A 20,350-nucleotide genomic window follows, 5' to 3' on the forward strand; every position below is an offset into this window, starting at 1 on the left:
GGTGTTAATAAAGGTACTTTGGCTTACATTCTGGCTGCGGGTCGATTCCTTTCAATCAGTAGAGTTGGTGCTCAGTTTGGCACTTCTTAAGGATGCCCAGACCTTGCCCTATAACAGGAGTTTTCAAACTGTGCTGGGAGGCTGCACCAAAGTGCCTAAAAGATTCTTCAAACCAGCAAAGAGCATGTCCCTGCTATGCACAGAGAATAAGCTCTGTGTTACTTGCTGTAAAATCTCACTACTCATTGTTGAGGGTTTGCACCACGAAGTACTGGTTAAATCTGGTTCTTAAAAGTTAATACGGAGGCAGAAGTGATACCAAAACTAGTAGCTCCACGTTGTGGTTACGACGGTGCTCGCAAGGCTGCCAAGCAAAGAGTGGATGTATACCGACTTAGAGTCATCTGATTTTGGGCAAAGAGGGGACAGGGGTGCTACACCTGTGTGTTTGGTGGTGCACGAGGACCCACACGGGTGCAGGGTGGCCCTGGGAGCACTGTGCTCTCAGTGGTGCGGGGTGCCTGGGGGTGCGGCGATCGCGGGGCCGCCCCGCCGGGGCAGCCCCACCCCGCAGGCGGTCTCACGCTCTCTCTCTCTCTCTCTCTCTCTCTCTCCCCGTCCCGGAGGGCCGGGACTGTTCGCCAGCCGGGCGCGGACGGGGCTCCTCGGGGCCTGGCGCGGTGCGGCCCCGACGGCGGCGCAGTACTGAGCCCATGACGCTGGCGGCTGCCCGAGCGCGGGTGCTGCGCGCCCTCAGCCCTCTGCACCCTCTGGGATGGGTCTCGGTCGCAGCCTGGCGCCGCTGCAGCCAGGCGGGGCCCCCCGCTGCGCTGCCACACGGAGGGTACCGGGCCTGGCAGGAGCAGGCGGCCCGCGACCCCGCCGGGTTCTGGGCGGACGTGGCGCGGGGGTGGCTGCGCTGGGACAGCCCTTTCCACACGGCCTGCCAGCCCGGCCGGCCCGCCGGCCCAGCCCGCTGGTTCCTCGGTGGCCGCCTCAACGTCTCGGGTAAGGCGTCCCTGGCGTCCACCCGCTGCTGCCGTCGGGCTGGCCGGGAGGCGACCCCCGGGCCAGGTTTCGGCAGCGCCTCTCTTTGCGGGGCGAGGGAGGGGGGCGGGAAACGAGTATTTCGTTCGGGCGGCTCTGGGAGGAAACCAGTGGGGAGTTGCGAAATGCTGGAAGCGGGAAGAAAATCCGAAGCCGGAATAAACCTGGCTAAGCCTCTTGCTCTGGCGCTGCCTTAGCGGCGGCCACCCTCCGATCTGCTTCTTTACTGTGGGGGACGGTGCGAATCCCAGTCTTTTGTGGCGGAACCCGCAGGGTGTTTTCTCTTTTAAACGAAGATCTTGTTCTTTTCCTCCGACTTCACCCTGTAACATGAAGCAAGAGTAAAATTTTCCATAACTGTCCTGACTACCCTTGAGTTTCCTCCTGGCCATATCTGCCTTGAAGTCTCTTCCGTGCCGTGGCCATGCCCAGTGGGAGTGAGCCACAGTCCCATCTAGGGTACAACTCAATAGTGAAGCCTTTTAATGGGGTTGTTGGTTTCTGGCTTAAGCTTAGCCAGTGGAGCCAAGGTGAGCTGAATCAGTGATGGCCTCTCATGGGGATGCCATCTCTAAAGAAGCTGTGCCAATTAAGTATAGTGTTTGTTGTGTAGCTTTACCCTACCCAACTGATGTTTCATCTTCTGCTAGCTTGACCAAGTTAAGTTTACAGAGAACTTGCATATGATCAAGCTTTGTTTAAACCTTTGGTTTTTTTACAGTAAACTGCTTGGATCAACATGTTGAAAAGTCTCCAAACAGAGTGGCTTTGATTTGGGAGAGAGATGAGCCTGGCACTGCAGTGCACGTCACGTACAGGTATGGCACTGTCTCAAGATGCTTTATGATGCCTGGCAGTGTGGGGGAGCAGGAAATTGGAACTGTGTGAAACTCTGCTTTCTTCCAGGGTACTCCAGCACAAAGAACATGGAACCACAGTGTTGTGTCTAGGTTATTGTGTCATGATGAGATAGCTCCTGAAAAGCAAAACCATGTTCCCACTGACAAATTATATTCTTCCCTTGGGTTCCTCATGGGGAGGGTTCCCTGATTTTAGACTCCTATATATAGTTATTATGCTGGTTCAAAGGTAAAGCGGCAGAAGAAATGAACACAACTCAAGTGAGATTACAAGTTAGAGTTACAGTTTACTTGAAAAGATTGCTATACATAAATGATACAGAGGAAAAGATTGGTTTTAACCCACAAAACCCAGATGTATAACTCAGCACCCTGTGCTGAGCCCCTGTGCTGAGTGCCACATGGTCCCACTGAGTCCAAAGTAAAAGGAAAGGAAAACCTGATGGTTGAGAGTGGCAGCTCAGTCCTGTTGAGGGTCTGGTTCTCCACTGGATCCATCATGTGGTACCAGAAGTCCCAAAACCCAAAGATTATATATGCTTAGGTTCAGATGAGAATGCCCAGGGTGGTGAGCTTCATAATGGCTGGTTTAACTGTGTGAGTCATGGGATATTTCTGGAATCTTTGATGGTCTAGGTCCTTGCAACTGCCTATTGTGCCAGTACCTAACAGTCCATTAGCAGACATGACCCCGCTGGCTGGGTGTAAAGGTGCCAACCCCTCCCCGGAGGGGAGTTACCACAGCTGAGTTGCTGGTGTGAAGACAGAAATGTTCCCATGCCTCAAAAGGTTCTTTAACACTCAGCTTGTAGCCTGAGGTGTCAGGTATGCCATGGACAGCTGCTGCAAACATCAGAAATTACACAGAGGGAGTGGAATACACAGTTTTGGTTACACCCACGAAGTGATAAACTGGTCCCAGCCCCTGTAAGTAGGAAAATTGTACAGGTTCAGAGGTAAGATGGATGTAAGTTAGTGACAGGTACTGAAAATTTCAGATTGAGATCTGGCATCATCTAGTTATGACCTTGATCAGGCCATCCTGTAGATTTCCACTTTCTTCAAGTGGTGGCTTTTAGAAGAGAAAGGCTTGGGGTTTTTTTACTTCAGGCTTATGTTCTCACCTTCCAATTTTCTTTTTGCTTGTTAGAGATATTCATGGGAAAATTTCTGTGAGCAGCTTTTAGTTTCAGCACAGCAGCACATGTCTTGGTGCAAACATCTTGTGTTGATGGTCAACAGCATGATACTGGCTGCTGGCTGGAGAGGATTTTAAGCTTCCTGTGTCCCATCTTTAGTGCAGTTTAGAGCAACCTTGAGGCTGGTCTGAGTGACACTGACTTGTAATTCCTGCTATAGATTGTAGGGTTTGGTAGAATATGGCAGTTTCCAAGTGTATTTCTCTTCTCCTTCCTATGTGCCTTCATTTAGGAGACAGTCCTGCCAGCAAAAATGCCTTTTATGTCATGTGTCTATCTACTGAGAGTTAAAGGTTTCCCAGATCTATGTTTCTCAGTGCATGTTTTAGGGAGCCAAATGTTTGACCTACTGAATATCAGGGAGTCAGATATTTGATATGATGGATCAGAAAGCAAAGGAGATGTAGAAAGTCCTGGTATCAGACCTTTACAGAATGTTTTCTGGAGCTTCTTGGGACTCCTAGAGGTCCTTAAATCTGAATAGGTTCTGGTGGTCTGGTTCACCTCCAGAGTTATTAAAGCACCTGAAAACATTATTCATGGGAGTGAGGAAGCTGGTCACGAGGGAGGAGTGACTGTACAAACAACTTTGAGAGGTTAGTGCTGTGTGGAACAGAAATAAACACTATCTCATATGAAGCTGTGGAAGAACTGCATTGGTTTTAATCTTGGTATTGTTATTTGACAGGGTGTTTAGCCATGTTATGATGTACCTATGTTGTAATGAACTGGGTATCTCGGCTAAATACTTTGAGTTTTGCTTTTGCTATTCTGGTGATGAAAAAGCTGATGGAACCAAAGGTTTTTCTCTTTAATTGTTAATGTATGGTGTGTTTTTCTTCCAGGTTTATGTACTTTTATCTCTCACTTTATGCTTCAGGCATGAAAATTGGGGGTAGGTCAAAGGTGTCAACTGTGCTCAGATAAGGAAAGCAGCCCAACAAACAGCACAGCCTCATTCAAGGCAACTCTAGCCTCTCCCTTAGACTGTGTTGCTTGAAATGGGCTGAGCTGTTCCAGACACTCAAACCATTTTCCCAAGGTCTCTGGAGATATCAAAAGGCCTTTCTTAACAGCAACAGAACTGGATTTTTTCCTGGCCATGCTAAAATGCTTTTGGAAGAAAGTGTGTTTTCAGCCTGTGGGTTTGTGCTTGCTGTGACGTGAAGATAAGTAACCCATGTCTAAACTCGTCTTCGTGCAGCCTTACAAAGATAGAGTAACTAGTACCAGAAAGGAGACTATCCAAGTGAAAGACAAGTTGGCAACCTCTATTTCCAAACTTCTGCCTGTGTTTGAGAGCCATGTTCCTGTTTCTGCCTGATGCTCTGGAGGAGATGTAACTGCATTTGAGTTTCTCAAGAGACTTTGGTCCTACCATGTGGTAAAACAGATCACTTGGTTCTCTTCTTTTCTCATTAAGCTAGGAATAGCATTGTTGAGAACAATCATATTGTATGGGTATTTACACAAGAAGAGAATAAAAAAACTTACATTTTATGTGATCATTGAGCTGCATTTTTACAGATTTGAAATGGCACAATAAGGTTTATCGCAGGAGTGTTGGCACTTACCTGCCTTTGATGTTGCAAAATTCTTGCAATAGTGCTTTATTTGAGCTAGAAATTTTGTGAGGGAAAACATATCAGAGAAAGAAGTTGCCCAGAAGCTGGGATGCTGGTGGAGTAGTTCCTCTGTGAGCCTTCTGTAGCAGGCTAGTCTCTGCACACCAGCCTCAATGTAAAGAGAGAATGAGAGGGTTGCTGGGCACCTGTCTGTGGTAGAGAAGGTATGCTCTTCTCATTAGGATCTGAATGTGCTGTTAATGGGATAGCAGCATTAGAGCAGCACTCTAGAAAGTGAAAGATTTTAATTTGGGCACTGCTTTATGAACTAGGTTTGGATAAGGTCTTCGAACCTCAGTTGGGAGAGGACTATTCAGGGCTTACGTGCAGAGTAGTGCATGGCACCATTTTTTTACATTATCTACTTTGCAAAGCCTGCTGCTTTGAGCTGCTTCTTGTTATGGATAAGCCCTGGGTGCAGCTTTTGACACAGGCACTCTGCCTACTTTGCAGAGTTGTTAGGGGCATAAAAACAGCTGAGTGCTGGCCCTGTTCCCATCTCAGCCTGCAAAGGAAGTAGGTGGCTATGCAGGAAAACGGCTGAAACAGGATCTCTCCTCCCCAAGGAAGGGGAAAGCCTCCATCAGTGGGATCTCCTCCATGCATTGGCAAGAAACACAGCTGCACTGGAAAGTGCTATCCCAGCTTGCTTATCCTTGGAAGAAATAAGAGCCTCCATTTGCCTCTGCTGCTGCACTAACTGCCTCACTTGCAGCAGGCAAAGAGCAGCTGGGCTGTGCCATGAGTCAGCCTACATCCCTGTGCAAACTTATCAGCAAGATGGGTTGTGTTTGTGCAGCACAGTTCAAGTGCTCTGTGCTAAGAGAAGAATCCAAACATCTCCTGACTGGCAAAAATACACAAAGCCATAGGTGAAACATTTCATTTTAGCATGAATAGTTGAGTATTGCCCTTACAAGCTCAGTTGTGATGATCTTTTTCACTGCTGAGTTTTGTCCTGTCTCTCTAGCTGATGGAACTCGGCCTTTCAGGAAAGAAGTTCCCAGGCCCGGCTTGCTTTTTCGTCCTTCTGGGTTTTATTTCAGTAAAGTGGAAATTTGACTAATTTTCAAATTATCTATGGTTTGAATGGGAAGGCAGAGGACTTGATTTTTTACTGCTTTATGACAAAAGGGAATACAACTTTCCAGGGATTTGGTGGCTACAGTCAGCAAAGTGAGGACAGAGCATGCCAGTCAGTTCTCAAAATGTCTGGCTCTCCAGAGGCTAAACCACCAAAAACTCATTGGTAAGGCAGTGGCTAAGTACCAGGACTGTGCTACTGTGAAATGAGAGCTGAATTTATTGGCAGAAAGGTCCAGCCAGGCTGGGAGTGTTTTGTCCTGCTCTGTGGATATTGCCAGGGCCCAGGGGCTTTGAAACCTTGCCGAGGAACTACCCAGCACATGTCTGAGCCTAGGTTTTAAAAGGAACTGTGCCTTATATAAGCAGGTGGAGTTGATGGCTGGAGCTGTTGTATTGCAGCCTTTGAAAGTTCAGACAGGGGATGTTAAAGACAGCAGGTAAAGTTATGCCCCTGTCCAACATGGGGTTATTAGTTCTGTCTGGTGGTCCCTGATTTACCACGGTCTCAAAACTTAATCCACTTGTGAGCCAGTGTATCCTAGCACTGCAAAATCCTAGAGCTATTGTCAATGGGAGCTGTGTGAAGTGGACAGCAGTATGCAGTAGCTAACATGTTTTTCAAAAGTGTTGCAAGCTGAGTCTCAGCAGAAGGATTTTAATTTACAAAGGAGTTCACTCTGGTGCAGAAAATGTTGTTGCCTGAGGGGATGTTCAAACTGCAAAATGGAAAGTAAGGAGAGGAAAACTGAAGGACCAGAAATTAGGGTCTTAGGTAGGCTAGAGAGAAGCGGTTGGATATCTTCATGAGCCACATGACAGCTATGCCTTTAGAACGCTAATGGATTCCTCAACCTGAGCTGAAATAATTGAACTTGTGTTAGAGATCACTGTGAATACTGCAGTTGGAAGCCATGTTGGTACTTACCATTGACAACAAACTCTTTTCTGTCTTTTCAGTGTTGGTTTTGTAAGTTGAAGTTTCAAGTAAATCTTGCCCAGGCTTCAGCTTTCCCCATTCAAGGCAGCTCATGGATTTTTCACTTTCTCACCTGAAAAAGGTTGCAAGAGATTTCCCTTGCCTTGAGTTCAGGAAGGCTGAGTGGTTGTGCTCAAATGCTACACAATTCTGTGGGGCAGCAATTCTGCAGGGTGCTTAGTCCTCCCCAAGATGTGCCTGAGTTAAGAACTGGCAATATATAACAATATTGACATGTACTAGTTGCCTGCCTGTTAGATAGCAAAGTGTGTTTGAAGGATTGAAGGAGTCAAGGAAAGGATTCCTGACACAGCATTTCTGTCAACTCCCTGTCTTGAACTGGAGGGGAAGCATGAGTTGTTGCTCAGGAGCCAGAAGACACACTTGATGCTTGGGGACTTGTGGATTTCTTTGTTGAAGTTCTTGGCTTCACCTCTTTGCCTTTGTGCCTTTTCCTCCGTGTGCTGAACCACCAAGGAACATTCAAGGCCTTCCTATCTTGGCATTTCAGACTACAAAGGAGAAGGCAAAGTGAATAGATGCATGGGTAAAGACTGCTCTGTATTCTCTATTAACTTGCTCATACACTCTCATTAAGCCAACATTAAATTGTAGTTAATAATAAAAAACAATGAGAGCTTCTGCCATCATGGTTACCAAATAAGCAAGTGAAACATGAAGTTGCTCAGAAAATACACCTTAGCCAGAGATACTCTGGCATTTTTGCTCAGGAGAAAGAGTCTGCAGCTCTGAAAGCGTTTGAATATTTTCCATTGCAGGTAAGTAGTTTTTATTTTACTTTCTCACAACTGCCTGTCTGGTGCTTGTTTCTCTTCCTCTGCTCTGCAGTTGAGCAGCAGCTTAGTTTTGTTTTGACTCTTTATTATTTATCCACATTGAGATTTTTCTCTATTGCAGCATCAGATAAATTCCAGACCAGAAAATGTGACCTTTTGGGACAAGGCACCAACCCAAACATTGGGTGGGAAATCATTATTGCGCAGAGTTGCTCAGTTCATGAACTCAGTAAAAGTAAGCAAAATAATAAATCTAATAGACTGTGCACTTATGTAGACAGTAGGAACATGCATGGTCATGAGGGGCTTGGGAAAGGGTATTGAATGTTTTGCTTTCGATTTAAGGCTGATCTCTAACTGTAAGGGATTAGGGGGAAATTCAGTCTGGGGTGCAGCCACTCTGTATCTGCTTTCTGCAGGATTGTGGTCTCTCTGCAATGGCACCTGTTGCCAGCTGCTGCCAGAGAACAGGCTCTTGAGCATGTCTGGCCACTTTTCTGAGTGCCTGTCCAGGAATGGACTATTTACTTGATACTACAGGAATAGTCTTTAAATAAATAATATAAAGTGCTGTGCCTTGGATTTGAGGCTTGTTTTCCTTGTCTTCTAAAAGATGGGAGGGAAGTGGTATTCATCCAGCCATCACTGGATCTGTCTTCAATGGCTGTGTTGCTTCATGCCCTCACAGTGCAGATGGAGTTTTATCTTATGGAAGTAATATGCCAAGTTATTGTAAGCCCATAGTTTTGATATGACATTTCCAAAGCAGAGCACTTGGACTTTCCCTATTTCCAACTTGCACTGGTTTAAAAAAAGGATCAAAACAATTCTTGATGAATGAGAAACAATTCTTCATTTTATTTGCAACTTAGCCACCAGCTGAAAATTGGTTTTGTTTGTCTTTTTCACAGCTATGGTCAGTTCTGTGAGAAGAGGTTACATGAGCTTATGGAATGCAGTCCCCCAAAACTAATTTGTTTGTTAACAGTTATAGGGGTCCCTGGTGACATAGCTTACAACCCCCTGAGAGTTCAGAGGTGACAGGTTGAAGATGAATTTCCTAGGGACTAGAAGATATCTCTCTCCTCTGGGTCTCAGTACTCAGAGAGTCTGTGAACCCAGAGGACAGTTTTCATTTTGGGTGGACCTGCCAGTTTCCTCCTCTGAGCTGATGATTGGTACAGAAGAAGTGCTCTGCTACCCTTCCTGAGGGTCACCTTCTTCTGAGACCATGAGACCACTTCTCACCTCGTACAGTATCTCTCATTCCTGAAGCCCTTCCACTGCAGTCATAGAGAGCTGTTCAGTTCATAACAGCATCTTGGACCCAGGTGTATCTGTAATCAACTTATGCTCTGTGCAGAATAAGTGTATGTGCAAGCCCTAGCCCACAAACTGCTTTTTCATTCCTTAGAGGAACGGTTTTGCTATTAAGTCAGCTTGTTGCAGTGGTGAGCCCCATGAAAAGAGCCTTTGTTCCTGTTCTCAGTGTTCCCAAGTTTCTCTGTACAAGAGTGGCTGCAGTTTTATTCAGAGCAGTACTTCTGTTCTGCAAGGCTGTTGCGCTCTGTGGCATGGCAGGGTGAAGTGACAACAGAGGAAGTTGGGCTGCAGTGATCCAGCTTTGATGAGAGTCTTGTAAAATCTACCCCTCACACTAGTGTCTTGGGACTTCTCCTTTTCTTTCTTGTTTATCCTTGCAATTGCAGGAGAATCTACTAGTTTTGGAGCACTTCCATCAGTTGCCCAACTTAAACAGTGTTTGGAGAACACTTCCATTTCACCTTGTGTTTATCCCACATGTGTTCCCAGTAGCTTCTGACTGAGCCTTGTGGATAAAAAAGTTATCAAGGATGGCCAAAATGGACACTGACTTCCGGAGGAAGCAGGACAGCTATGGGTTTGCTGGCTGCTCTACCCACATCACAGCCTGGAAGATCCAGGCAGTGCCTCTGCAGCTCTCTCTCACTCATCCTTGTGCAACAAGCACTGCTCTCTGCCCCTTTTTGTCCTCTCCAAAATGGCAGGAGCAGTCTGACTCTCACCATGCCCCAGGCCACTTTCTTTAAGTACTGCTGAGGTGAGGTCCAGAGGTGATCATGATACCTCGCTCATACACAATGAAAAGTTCATATTTTCTTCATTTACCCTGAATAAAATAGGTTGTGCAGTCAAATGACAACATTGCTTCTGTGCTGCAGGGAACTTCTGGATCTGACTTGCCGTCTTGCCAACACCCTGAAGAAATATGGGATACAGAAAGGAGACAAAGTGGCCATCTATATGCCTGTGTCTCCCTTGTCAGTGGCAGGCATGCTGGCTTGTGCCAGAATTGGTGCTGTTCATACTGTGGTTTTTGCTGGATTCAGCGCGGAGTCCTTAGCTGGGAGAATCATGGACTGTAAGTAGATGCAGACTGGGGAACAGACTCCTCTGGGACAGTGCTCCAAAACATATCCCAGTTTTGTGTTCAGTTCACTCTGGTCTGCAGAGTGCATTGGAAAACCTTTTCCTTAGTGAGAGATGCAGTAAAGTACTGGCCTTAAAGTACTTTATGAATTGATTAAGATTCAGTGTGCTTTGGATTACTGCCAGCCAGCAATAAAGCTGGAAGGAAAACCAGAGCTTAGGGATGGGGCCCAATTTATTCTTTTGCAGTGTAATTGCAGTGGTTTTTTCATACTGTTGCACAATACTAATTCTGCATTCTCTATTGTAATCCTGTGATTTATGTATTGTACTGGAAGTGTTGTCAGCCTGCACCTGCTCTGTGAGTCTTTGTACCAGCAGACAGAGCTGTTCTCAGCCCAAAGCACTTGAGTGATTAGGTAAAAAGTAATGCAAAAAATGCTGACAGAAGAGCAAAATAGCAAGTAGCTCATGTCCTAGCAGTCACATCAGTTTCATTATGCCTAACATGAGGGAATAAATCTTACAGAAATCTTCATGGTTTTCAACTCTTTTTAATAGAGTTAATCTATAGAGAGCAATATATGTTTTAGTTATCTCTTACTTTTGGCGTCTTGTGTGGAGGTGACGGAGTAAGAAGCCATTTCTCTGCAGCCACAGCTCTGTAACAGTGTGGTGCAATTTGAAGTGCTCTGCTAGAGTGCTTCTGTGTGCTGTGGCTTCCTGGAAGTACAGATGAGTTTCAAAAGGTTTCAGGTCTCTTAGAGCAGGGTAACACCTTCAAGAGGCTGCTGAGTTTTGTGCTGTCCATGTCAGTTTGTAATGAATGTTTACATGTAGCCTCAGAGAGAGGGGCAAAGGTGCTTGTTCACACAGGTCATAGAAAGTCCCACCCGGGTTTCGGTGCGTGAGCTGTTAGCCTAAAGCAGTAGCATTCACTGGAATACAGGTAACTGAGAGGAAGCTGTTCTGCATGTCAGCTTTGCTAGGCAGGAATGGAAGATTTAATTTGCAGTGAGTGATAGATACTTAGGGTAGATGTTGGGAAAGATTTTCTCCTATTCATGATAGGCATTGGAGTGGACTGGTGGGGAGAGGGTAGAATAGGTGCCATCGGAGCATTTTAGCATTTAGTTGTCAGAAGTGGTTTAACTGGAGTGGACCCTGCCTTGGGGTGAGGGAGATGGGCGAGATAACCTATAGAGTTTCCAGCTACTTATGATCTCTGTTGGTGGCTTTTGATGGATAGTGGTTCTGAGAATTTGTCACACATGTTGTCCTATACATCATCCTCAAAAGTAATGGAAGTAGGGTGTGCATACTAGCCTGGAAGGCAGGCTGGTATGTCTGCTAATTCTTTTTCTTCATAGCTGGATGCAAAGCAGTTATCACCTACAACCAGGGAGTCAGGGGAGGCCGAATCCTAGAGCTGAAGACGACTGTGGATGAAGCTGTAAAGAACTGTCCAAGCATCAAACATGTCTTTGTGGCTCAGAGGACAGATAACAAAGTCCATATGAGTGACTGTGATATTCCCCTTGAGGAGGTATGTGTTGTTGGTAAACCTTCCCTGTATTCCTGATGTTTTTTGAAGTATATGATGTTTACTGTGCCAGGGGAGAGAAATATAGTGAATTAATAAATGCAACAACCAGCTACCACAGGCATCTCTGAGAGGGCTGATGCAGGGTTGTTCAGAACATGTGTGGCAGTCTTCCTGAATGTGTAGATCATGTACACTGTTTAGCGTTGGTCTTTGTCTCATCTTTCCTGGCTGCCATTTCCTAGTGTAGCCTACAGCAGATCAGTCTCCATACTTTCCTTGAGTTGTGTGTGCTGAGCTTAAAAGCCTATGAAGCAGCTTGGCACTCTAGTGTAGCCATACCAGGCCTGACAGGGATGTCTGGCCTTTCTGCTGCCTCTGGAGCAGGTTTTTGGTGTGCTGTTTTTCCTGTGCTGCCACGGTATGCCAGTAGGTTAATGAGTACAACTCTGTTGGGGCGGTCCCGTGGTGTAATGGTGAGCACTCTGGACCCTGATCACAAAGTCGTAAGTTCGAGTCTCAGTGGAGACCGTACTGGGCAGTTCAATGCCTCCCTGCCATCCGATCCCGTCAGATCAAATCTCGGATGCTCAGCAGGGTCAGCCCCGGTTAGTACCCGGTGCTGTGACAGTCCTGAGGACTTCACTGTCACTGTCCAAGCTTGCTTGGCTGTGGCAGATGGACCTCGGGACTGAAACGGTGGGGGCCAGTTCTGCGCACGCTGTAAAAAATCCAGTGCGCAGGCTCAAAGGGCACACCCCCACCTGGGGAGTGCCCTTCCCAAATCTTCGTTTGCGAAGTTTGGCCATATACACATACATACACATTCACAACTCTGTTGCAGTCACTGTATGTCCTTGCTTTCACCTAGCTCTGCAGACGCTCACTGGCACTCCAGATTAACTTCTTTTAGGTCTGAGTGTTGGCTGGGGTAACCTTTCTCTCTGTCTGTGCCTTTTGGACTTGAGTTCTGCTCCTTATATCTTCTGAATCTTCATCCTCAAATGGATTGGCTGTATTTAGTCTCTTAGGATTGTAAGGTGAAGCAGCTCAATGTATGTCTGGTTTATCTCAGCATGGGCAGGTGTTATTCTGCTCCATTTTAGTAGTCTGGCATACAGTGCTTAGATTTAAGGAATGAATGTTTCCAGAGACTCAGAGGACACTGAGACCATTGTTGCTGTTTTTATTAGACTGTGTTCAGGCACTGTTATGGTTTGCATGTGCACTTGGATTGGATACTGTTGAAAGGCAGTGCAGAAATAATCAAGTTCCTAGAGAGGCTTAATACAGCCTTATGAACAGTATTGCCTCACAATGTGAGGACAGTGATGGCTTGGGAATATTTAGAACCTGTGCTTCCTGGTGAAGAAAACAGTTGTTATTTTTATGTGTATATCAGAAGTAGATTCATTTACCAGCTGCAGTTGACAGAAACTCCTTGTTCTAATAATATGTGGAAATCATCCATCTGCAGGCAAGATAATTGCTCAAGGGTCTGTGCTGGTCACATGAGATAAGTTAAACAGAGAAGGCAAGTTTTATTCAGAAATTGTCTTACTTGTTACCCTGTAAAGGACATTTTTGATGATTTTCCTTAGTCTGCCAGCAGCCTGAAGTGCTTTAGTGATATAAGACCTGAGCTCAGTCTGTTGTCAGTTGTAGGGTCTGAAACAAAATGATAATGAAACAGTTAATTCTGTTAACTCTGTTGCTACTTATCTTTACAGCAGTTGTGCTCCAGCTCCTGTGCAATGCCTTACTGCAAAATTTAAGCAGATGTTGTAATGGAACATTATGAGGACTCTGTTTCAAAAACTGACAAGTCAGCCTTAATTGGTAGTGCTGAAATGTCACAATAAATACCTGAGATGAGGAGCAGTGCTGTTAACTCAGAGGCTCAGAATTACACCAGACCATTAGCTCTTCATATTTTACTAAACTTTGTTTGTCAGACTGGACCTGCTGATAGTAGTGTTTGCTTGTGAATGCAGTGTATCTACAATGTATACTTGTAAAAAGACAGTACTTACAGAAATTCCTACAAGGAACCTCATAATAACCCTAGCAGGAATCATTCATCTAGGACAGTACAGGGCTCAAAAGACAAAAGCCAGCTGTGGTTGTTTTTTTTACAGCCATATGTTGAGCATTTGGAACACACATTGATTATTGCAAGTTTGTACATGGATAAGAAAAAAGTTCAGTCTCATCCAGAAAAATCTACAGCCTGGGTAAACAAGTCCTCTGCTGCTAAAATGTTTGGTGACCACTAGTATCTCTTTCAAAGCACATTATTTTCTGTTACTCTGCTGGACCAAAAGTTTGCTCTGATGTAGGAAGACGTTGCATTCTTCCCACCTGTGATTCTGACTGTAGGGGAAAGCAGAGGATCTCACCCAGCTGACCATGTGGAGTATGAACAGAGTGAAAGAGGCAGGAGAGTAAAGCATTCTCATCCTGGATAGAAGAAATTAGAATCTGAGGATGAAATGGACAGGACAGTCATCCACTGCTGGGGCCAGGGAAGGGAGATGATGCACAGTTTAAGTTTAGGACTGCATTTTTAAAAGGAAAAGGAAGGTCCTAAACAGTACCTCATCAGCCTTGCTGCTGCTGTCAAGTGTGATTCATGTTTGTGCTCACACTTTGGTTTTCTACCAGCAGCTTGTAAAGCCTTGAAATGTAAGTAGCTACGACACACCTTTTTTTTTTCTGAAATGTTATTTGGCCAGTTCTTCTTGACTTTTCCACCTAGCAGGGGTACTGGTGAAAAGGTTAGATGCTATGCATCCACAGGAACTTATTGTGGGGGTGAGTGTAAGTGCATCCCTTAAGGAAAGCTGTTTTGGAGTTCTACCTTAAAGAGAACAGAGCTACTTGGAGTATGTATGGTGGCTTGTGACCAATGAGAGGCTGTGGTGTATACAAAGTGAATTGGTTAACCAATTATGTGTTGGCATGTTGGATATGAGAGTGCTTAAAAGGTGTGGTTATTACTGCGTGAGAAAGAGATTTACTAGGATGTGAGAGTGAGTCAGATCTAGATCTACTGATGTAATAGGAACTAACTTCTACTATGAGCTTTGAGAACTGTCTGTTAACCTATCTGAATAAACTCCCTAAGTTGTGAGCCTTCTGATCAAGCCCTCTGATGTCTGCTGTGCCAGAGCTCTTCTGACCACCAGTCCACAACCCAGCTTAGTGTAGGGAGCTCCCCCTATAACTTTTCCACTAGGTGAGCCCATATAACCCATGATATATCCATGGCCATTTGTGAGAGGACAACAGCAATGGTGCTTCTTGTCTCTGGACACTGCTGATATGCTTACAGAGGGCATAATGGTTGGTTCCATATCTTTCTGGCATTACTACTTTTTATTCCTTAGGAGATGACCAAGGCAGCTTCTGTATGCACTCCAGAGAGCATGGACAGTGAAGATATGCTTTTCATGCTGTATACCTCAGGCAGCACTGGGAAACCCAAAGGAATCGTTCACACTCAGGCTGGATACCTGCTGTACGCTGCTTTCACACACAAGGTAACTCAGGTGCATCCTCTGGAACAAGTTCACTTACCTTTCAACAGTGCTAAAGAGAGAGACTTGGATTGATGAGGAGTGCTATGTTCTCTATTTGCTGCCCAGTTGGTTTATTCGGTGTAAACAGGCTGAAAAATATCTGAAACTGTGTAATTAATCTTCAGGATTTGTTCCTGGAGAATAAGATACTATGCAAACCTCGAACTAGAGTAATGAAAGTAAGGAAACGGCAGTGCTGGTTTTGCATTTAAAATGTGCCAGTGTTGGCTGGCCAGAATTTGTGGCTGAGGAGATACTGGTAAGTATGTTACTGGTATTGGTAGTGTGGATATTACTGTAGCATTTTGCGGTGAGGTGCTGGCCTTTTTTATTCCAGAGAGGATCTAGCCTCTTGAAACAGCCTCTTTGCATAGTACTTGTGTGAAGAACAAAATTGCATATCTACTCTAGTGGTTGCACCTCTGCACTGCTTTTCTTGGTGATCTAGACAAAATGTTTTAACCTCCCTTCTCTTGAAAAGGGTCAAGGCATGGCTTCATGAAGCTTCTGGTCTGAGCTCTGCATATTAAAAGATAATAGTGAAATGAGGAAGGGAGTGTGGTGAAAGATCTCCATCTGGCTTTAGTGATATTACCCTGTTTGTAATCACAGCAATTCAAGTGGAGGAGTTCTTTCTTTAGGCTGACACAGTTGAATTTTTAGAAGATTTGACTGTTCAAGTGTCAGACTTCTCTCATATCAAGGGCATTTGTTACATCAGCTTTTCTAAGTGGCAAAGTAATCTCAAAAGCAACTCTTTCTTAGTGCATAAGGCAGAACTTACCACCCTGGTGCATTTTCTCCACCTGCAGAGTGCCTGAGAGGAAAAGGCACTTGGAGAAGTTAGGTGAGAGCTGGCTTTCCTAGGTAGAGGGATCAGCTGACCTGTGTGTTCTCTGTGGTCTTTGCACACTCACATGTAACACTCTTGTCACACATTAATGGGTTTTTCTGTTAGTTCCAGTCTATAATGCTGACTTTGCCTTATGAATCAGGACCTCTTCACGATACAGTAGAGGTGTTTGTTTGACAGTGGGAAGCATTTTCCATAACCAAGACAAGATAATGAGGTTTTTTTGCAAAAGTAGTCAGGAGCCAGTAAGTCTTCTAGTTCCTCTGACTTGCTTCCTCACCTTGGACTGATCTTTGTGTTGCTGTGTCCTACTTGGTTGGCTCCACTTGCCCTGTGCGCTTTCTTTCTCCCATTTGGATGTCGAGTCCAGCACCTTACATTTAAGCTCTTTGCACCTACCAGCAGAAAGTCAGATGGCCTTACATTTATCTTTGCAGTATGTATTTGACTACCAGCAAAGCGATGTTTTTGGCTGTGTGGCTGACATTGGCTGGATCACAGGACACAGCTATGTTGTGTATGGACCACTCTGCAATGGAGCCACCTCTGTCCTCTTTGAAAGCACTCCAGTGTACCCTGACCCAGGTGAGAAAATGGTGAAAAAAGGTTTGGCTAGACATGGCAATGTAACAGAAGAGATTTAGAAACCTATCCAGTGTAACCTGCCTGCTCAGTAGAGGTAATCTCCATTTCTTTGGAACATGTGTCTGCAACACTGAGAAACATCTGTGCATCCAGAGTGGGGGGGAAAAAAAGTTATCATTGCTTTCGCTCTGTACTCACAGTAGTCACAGCTTCAGCTTTGGCTGTTAACCTTTCAGCTGAGCATCTGTAGCAGGATGTCAGTGCTATATGAATAAAAAGCCTGTTTGTGATTTTGCAGGTCGTTACTGGGAAGTGGTACAAAGGTTGAAAATTAATCAGTTTTATGCAGCACCTACTGCTATACGCTTGCTGCTGAATTATGGAGAAGAGTGGGTGAAGAAGTATGACAGATCTTCCTTGAAGACTTTGGGTTCAGGTAATGGATATGGAATCTTTATCTGAAAAAGACATTCTGCTTGTAGATCATTCATTCAGCTTATTGTGCATCAGAAGGGAGAAGGAACTGCCTGGAACCTCTTGAGTCTCAGGCCACTTTCTTGTTTTGGTCTAGTGGGAGAACCCATCAACAAGGAAGCTTGGCAGTGGTTCTACCAGGTGGTGGGAGAAGGGCGCTGCACCCTTGTGGACACGTGGTGGCAGACAGGTAAAAGGCATCCTTGGGGAGCAGGGGACCCTATTCATGGACAGATTGCTGGTGGTTAGAGAAGGATTAATGCATTTCAATTTGTTCCAACATGTCTCAAAAAAACCCTTCTGGCATTTTGATCAGCTTTTGAAAGTCATTGAGGAGTTTTAGAACATAATAGCAATGTAACAACATATAAAATCAGTAGCAATGTTTTTTGTTTTCCTTTGCCCTATAAATGTTCCTTTGTATTCTGAGTGCCAGAAAATATGAGTTGGTGCTAGAAACCTGAAGTAGAGATTGAATTTCTGATCAAAGCTGGCTGTAATCAACTTGAATTGCAAAACTCAATTATTTATCCAACTATGCAGACCTTGTGATGGTCTTGTCATGTTATGCAAAGGCATTTAAGGTACCATGTCTGTACTTAGATGCACTTTGTTTTCCTTCATGGGAATGGTCAGAGGAGGACAAAAAACTGAGCTGTGTAGTCAAAAGGACCTTGTGCAACTGCTTTGGCAGATTGGAAAGGAGTGAGTGGAGGTTTGCTGGCTGCCCATCAGGTGGCTTGAGCACAGTGGTTGTCAGCATGGCTGCTGGGGAGCACCTTCTCCAAGGAGTGAATTGGTATGCTGTAGTTGCTTTGGTCCTGAACCTTTGATGCTTCAAAAAGGATGCGCTTCTGTTTTGGAAACATGCTTGACCCAGCTGTGTGCATCTGTTAAGGCTTGTTTTCTGTTTACAGCCTGCTGGACAGACTGGCTGTCATTGATCCCAGCCTAGTTAGAGCCTCCTGGTCTCCCTGGCCAGCAGGGGTTGTGTTGCCAGGTGGGGTCCTCTGCTTGCAGGAGTCCTGCACCTCCTTCCTGGCTACTGCCTCAGCACCCAGTCTTTTCAGGGCATCAACATTCAGGAGTTGCTAAAGGTGTCTTGCAATATGTCTTTCTCAAGTTGTGAGATCCAGTTTGTCGTGGAGACAGCAGCACAGCTGCTGGCATTTTGCCTCTGCTGAAAAGTAGTCATCCCTACTCTGAAACTGCCATGGAACAGAATATTCATTCCCTTTCCAGTCAAGCTGCCCCTGATTTCATCCTTAGTCCTGCTAGCAGGCTCTCTGTCTCAATGTGATAAATTTTCTTTGGCACACAACCAAGTTCTATTTAATTCAGACAGACTTGCAGGCTCTCTTTCATTTTCAGTTTTGAAAAAACCACCTCAGGATTCAGAGAGCAATGTTAACTATTATCTACTTCAGTTAATGATCTCTTAAATCATCTGGGTCCCTAGACACTCAGCAGAAGGAAAGATGATTGGCCAGGTCTTTTCCTCATAACGTGTTTTCTTTCTCGCTGCTCTGAAAGAAAATACCATGGAGAAGCAGTTGGTTACTGTACATTGATATAATAGAGAAGAATCCATTTTAGTTGTAACATTTTTTTGGTTTGCTGTGTTAACAGTGTGCCTGCTGTGTCTTCTATTTCCTCCAAAGTACAGGGCTTGTATTAGACTGTATTTCTTCTGCAATTTTGAAGCAGGTGAGAGGTTAAAAATATTCACTGGACAGTTTGTTAGTGCAGAGTGCTTTGTCTTACCTTGAACCAGGCACAGTTTTTCAGGTAAACATTTACCAGCTCCTGGAAGCATAATATAGTGATAAATATTCATGAAACTGGTTTTGTTAGAAAGTAGAATCAATCTTTCTTCACAGGTGATGATTTTAATGAAAAGGAAGCCAAATTAGTCTTGGAAAGATTATATATGCCATTTGAAGTTAAATGTAGTGTGGAAAGAGATCACAGAAACAGTTTGATGGATGCTGCTTGTGGTCCTGCAGTGTCGCCTATCATATACAAGGTCAATATGTCTTGTTAATTATGTTGCTCTGTGCAGTGTCCTCTATGGTATGCTGTTCTCTGAAGCAGCAACCTGTTGCCAGCTAATAAAACCTGGTAGGCATAGAGATCAGCAGATGGTGTTTGAAGATTCCACTTGAAAGTCTTTGAATGAACAAATGAGTGAGACAGCAATTATTAGTAGCAATTTAAATAGTGTGGTGTGTGTAGATGAGACATGAAAAATTCTTATGGCTCTTACTGTTAAGACGTTAGTGTTGTGTTGTGATTGACTAATAAAACAGAATCAAAGCTGTGTTTGAGTTTTAGGTGTAGTTCTTCATGATGCAGAAAAGGCAGTCATTGATTTTATAAAAAAGTACAGCATGAACAAAAGCTGGTTTTGAAAGACATCTCTGAACAGGCCCTCAAAGCTTTTGTTGTTGGCATGGTCTTACAGCAGTTTAGGCTGAGCTGGTGCTTCTGAAACCCCAAAGTAGTCAGTCCAATCTATCTGTGGTGGCAGACAGCACATGCTCCATTCTGCTGCCAGACGGGATTTATCAATGGCTTCTGTGAATGCACCCCATCCTCTGCTCAGACAATGCTGGCCTTGCCTAAAGTTCAGGTGGATTTGCAGTATGTCCACAGTGTGGGCACAGGTAATGTGGACTCATGGCATTTCTCTGGCAGCTCTGCCTCTGAGGAGACCAACTTCATAAGGGCAGGATAGAGCCTAGAAGTCTTGCTAGCTGTCATCAGTCAGTGGCTAAAACTGGTACTTTTAAAACAATTGAAAATAGGTCTTCACCATGCAAATAATTTTTAAAGCACCCTGCTACCTGACAGCTCCTTTGGAATGTGACTGCTGCCTTATGTACAGCTGGCTGCAGGATGGGTAGGATATGTGTCCTAGTTCAGCAGGAGGGACCAGCTAACCCTGTGTGGGGGTGATCAAAGCTGTGTATTCTACCCCCTCTATTCATTCCCCAAGGTCAATGGGCCATTAGCAGCAGCTGCCCAGGGAGCCATTATCACTTCACACCCAGCCTGAGGGAGCGGAGCTGCTAATGGGCCATCAACAGCTTAACACCCCCTTGGCTCCCAGAGTTAATCACCCATTGTGTGAGTCCCCGCCCAGGGGGAGGGACTGAGAGCTCCCTGAGGGTACATAAGGGGTGGGTAAGAAGACCTCAGGAACCTCTCGTTGGATCCAGAGCAGCAGCAGGACCTTGACAGGAGGAGATCACCACTCTCGCCCAGACCACAGCCCTCGCCTGCACCAACAGGTTTTTCTTTTCCTTTTGCTCT

General features: G+C 45.0%; 1 protein-coding gene across 4 annotated transcripts in view; it reads left to right on the forward strand.

The window, feature by feature from the left end:
- Positions 1 to 589: 589 nt before the first annotated feature.
- Positions 590 to 20,350, forward strand: part of ACSS1 (acyl-CoA synthetase short chain family member 1) — a 45,876-nt gene continuing 26,115 nt past the window's right edge. For 2 of the 4 annotated variants that reach the window (XR_011700078.1, XM_071581950.1), the window contains exons 1-8: positions 591 to 1,008; positions 1,769 to 1,865; positions 9,792 to 9,991; positions 11,370 to 11,545; positions 14,932 to 15,084; positions 16,414 to 16,561; positions 16,860 to 16,997; positions 17,133 to 17,225. Coding sequence is in view for 3 of the 4 variants with exons in the window: in XM_071581950.1 (XP_071438051.1) it covers positions 714 to 1,008; positions 1,769 to 1,865; positions 9,792 to 9,991; positions 11,370 to 11,545; positions 14,932 to 15,084; positions 16,414 to 16,561; positions 16,860 to 16,997; positions 17,133 to 17,225 (1,300 nt within the window). In the remaining variant the exon portion in view is untranslated. Of the gene's footprint in view, positions 1,009 to 1,768; positions 1,866 to 9,791; positions 9,992 to 11,369; positions 11,546 to 14,931; positions 15,085 to 16,413; positions 16,562 to 16,859; positions 16,998 to 17,132; positions 17,226 to 20,350 lie in introns of all 4 variants that reach the window. The other 2 variants (XM_071581951.1, XM_071581953.1) reach the window with 2 other exon arrangements.

This window comes from Pithys albifrons, chromosome 2 (assembly GCF_047495875.1).
Source record: "Pithys albifrons albifrons isolate INPA30051 chromosome 2, PitAlb_v1, whole genome shotgun sequence".
NCBI lineage: Eukaryota > Metazoa > Chordata > Aves > Passeriformes > Thamnophilidae > Pithys > Pithys albifrons.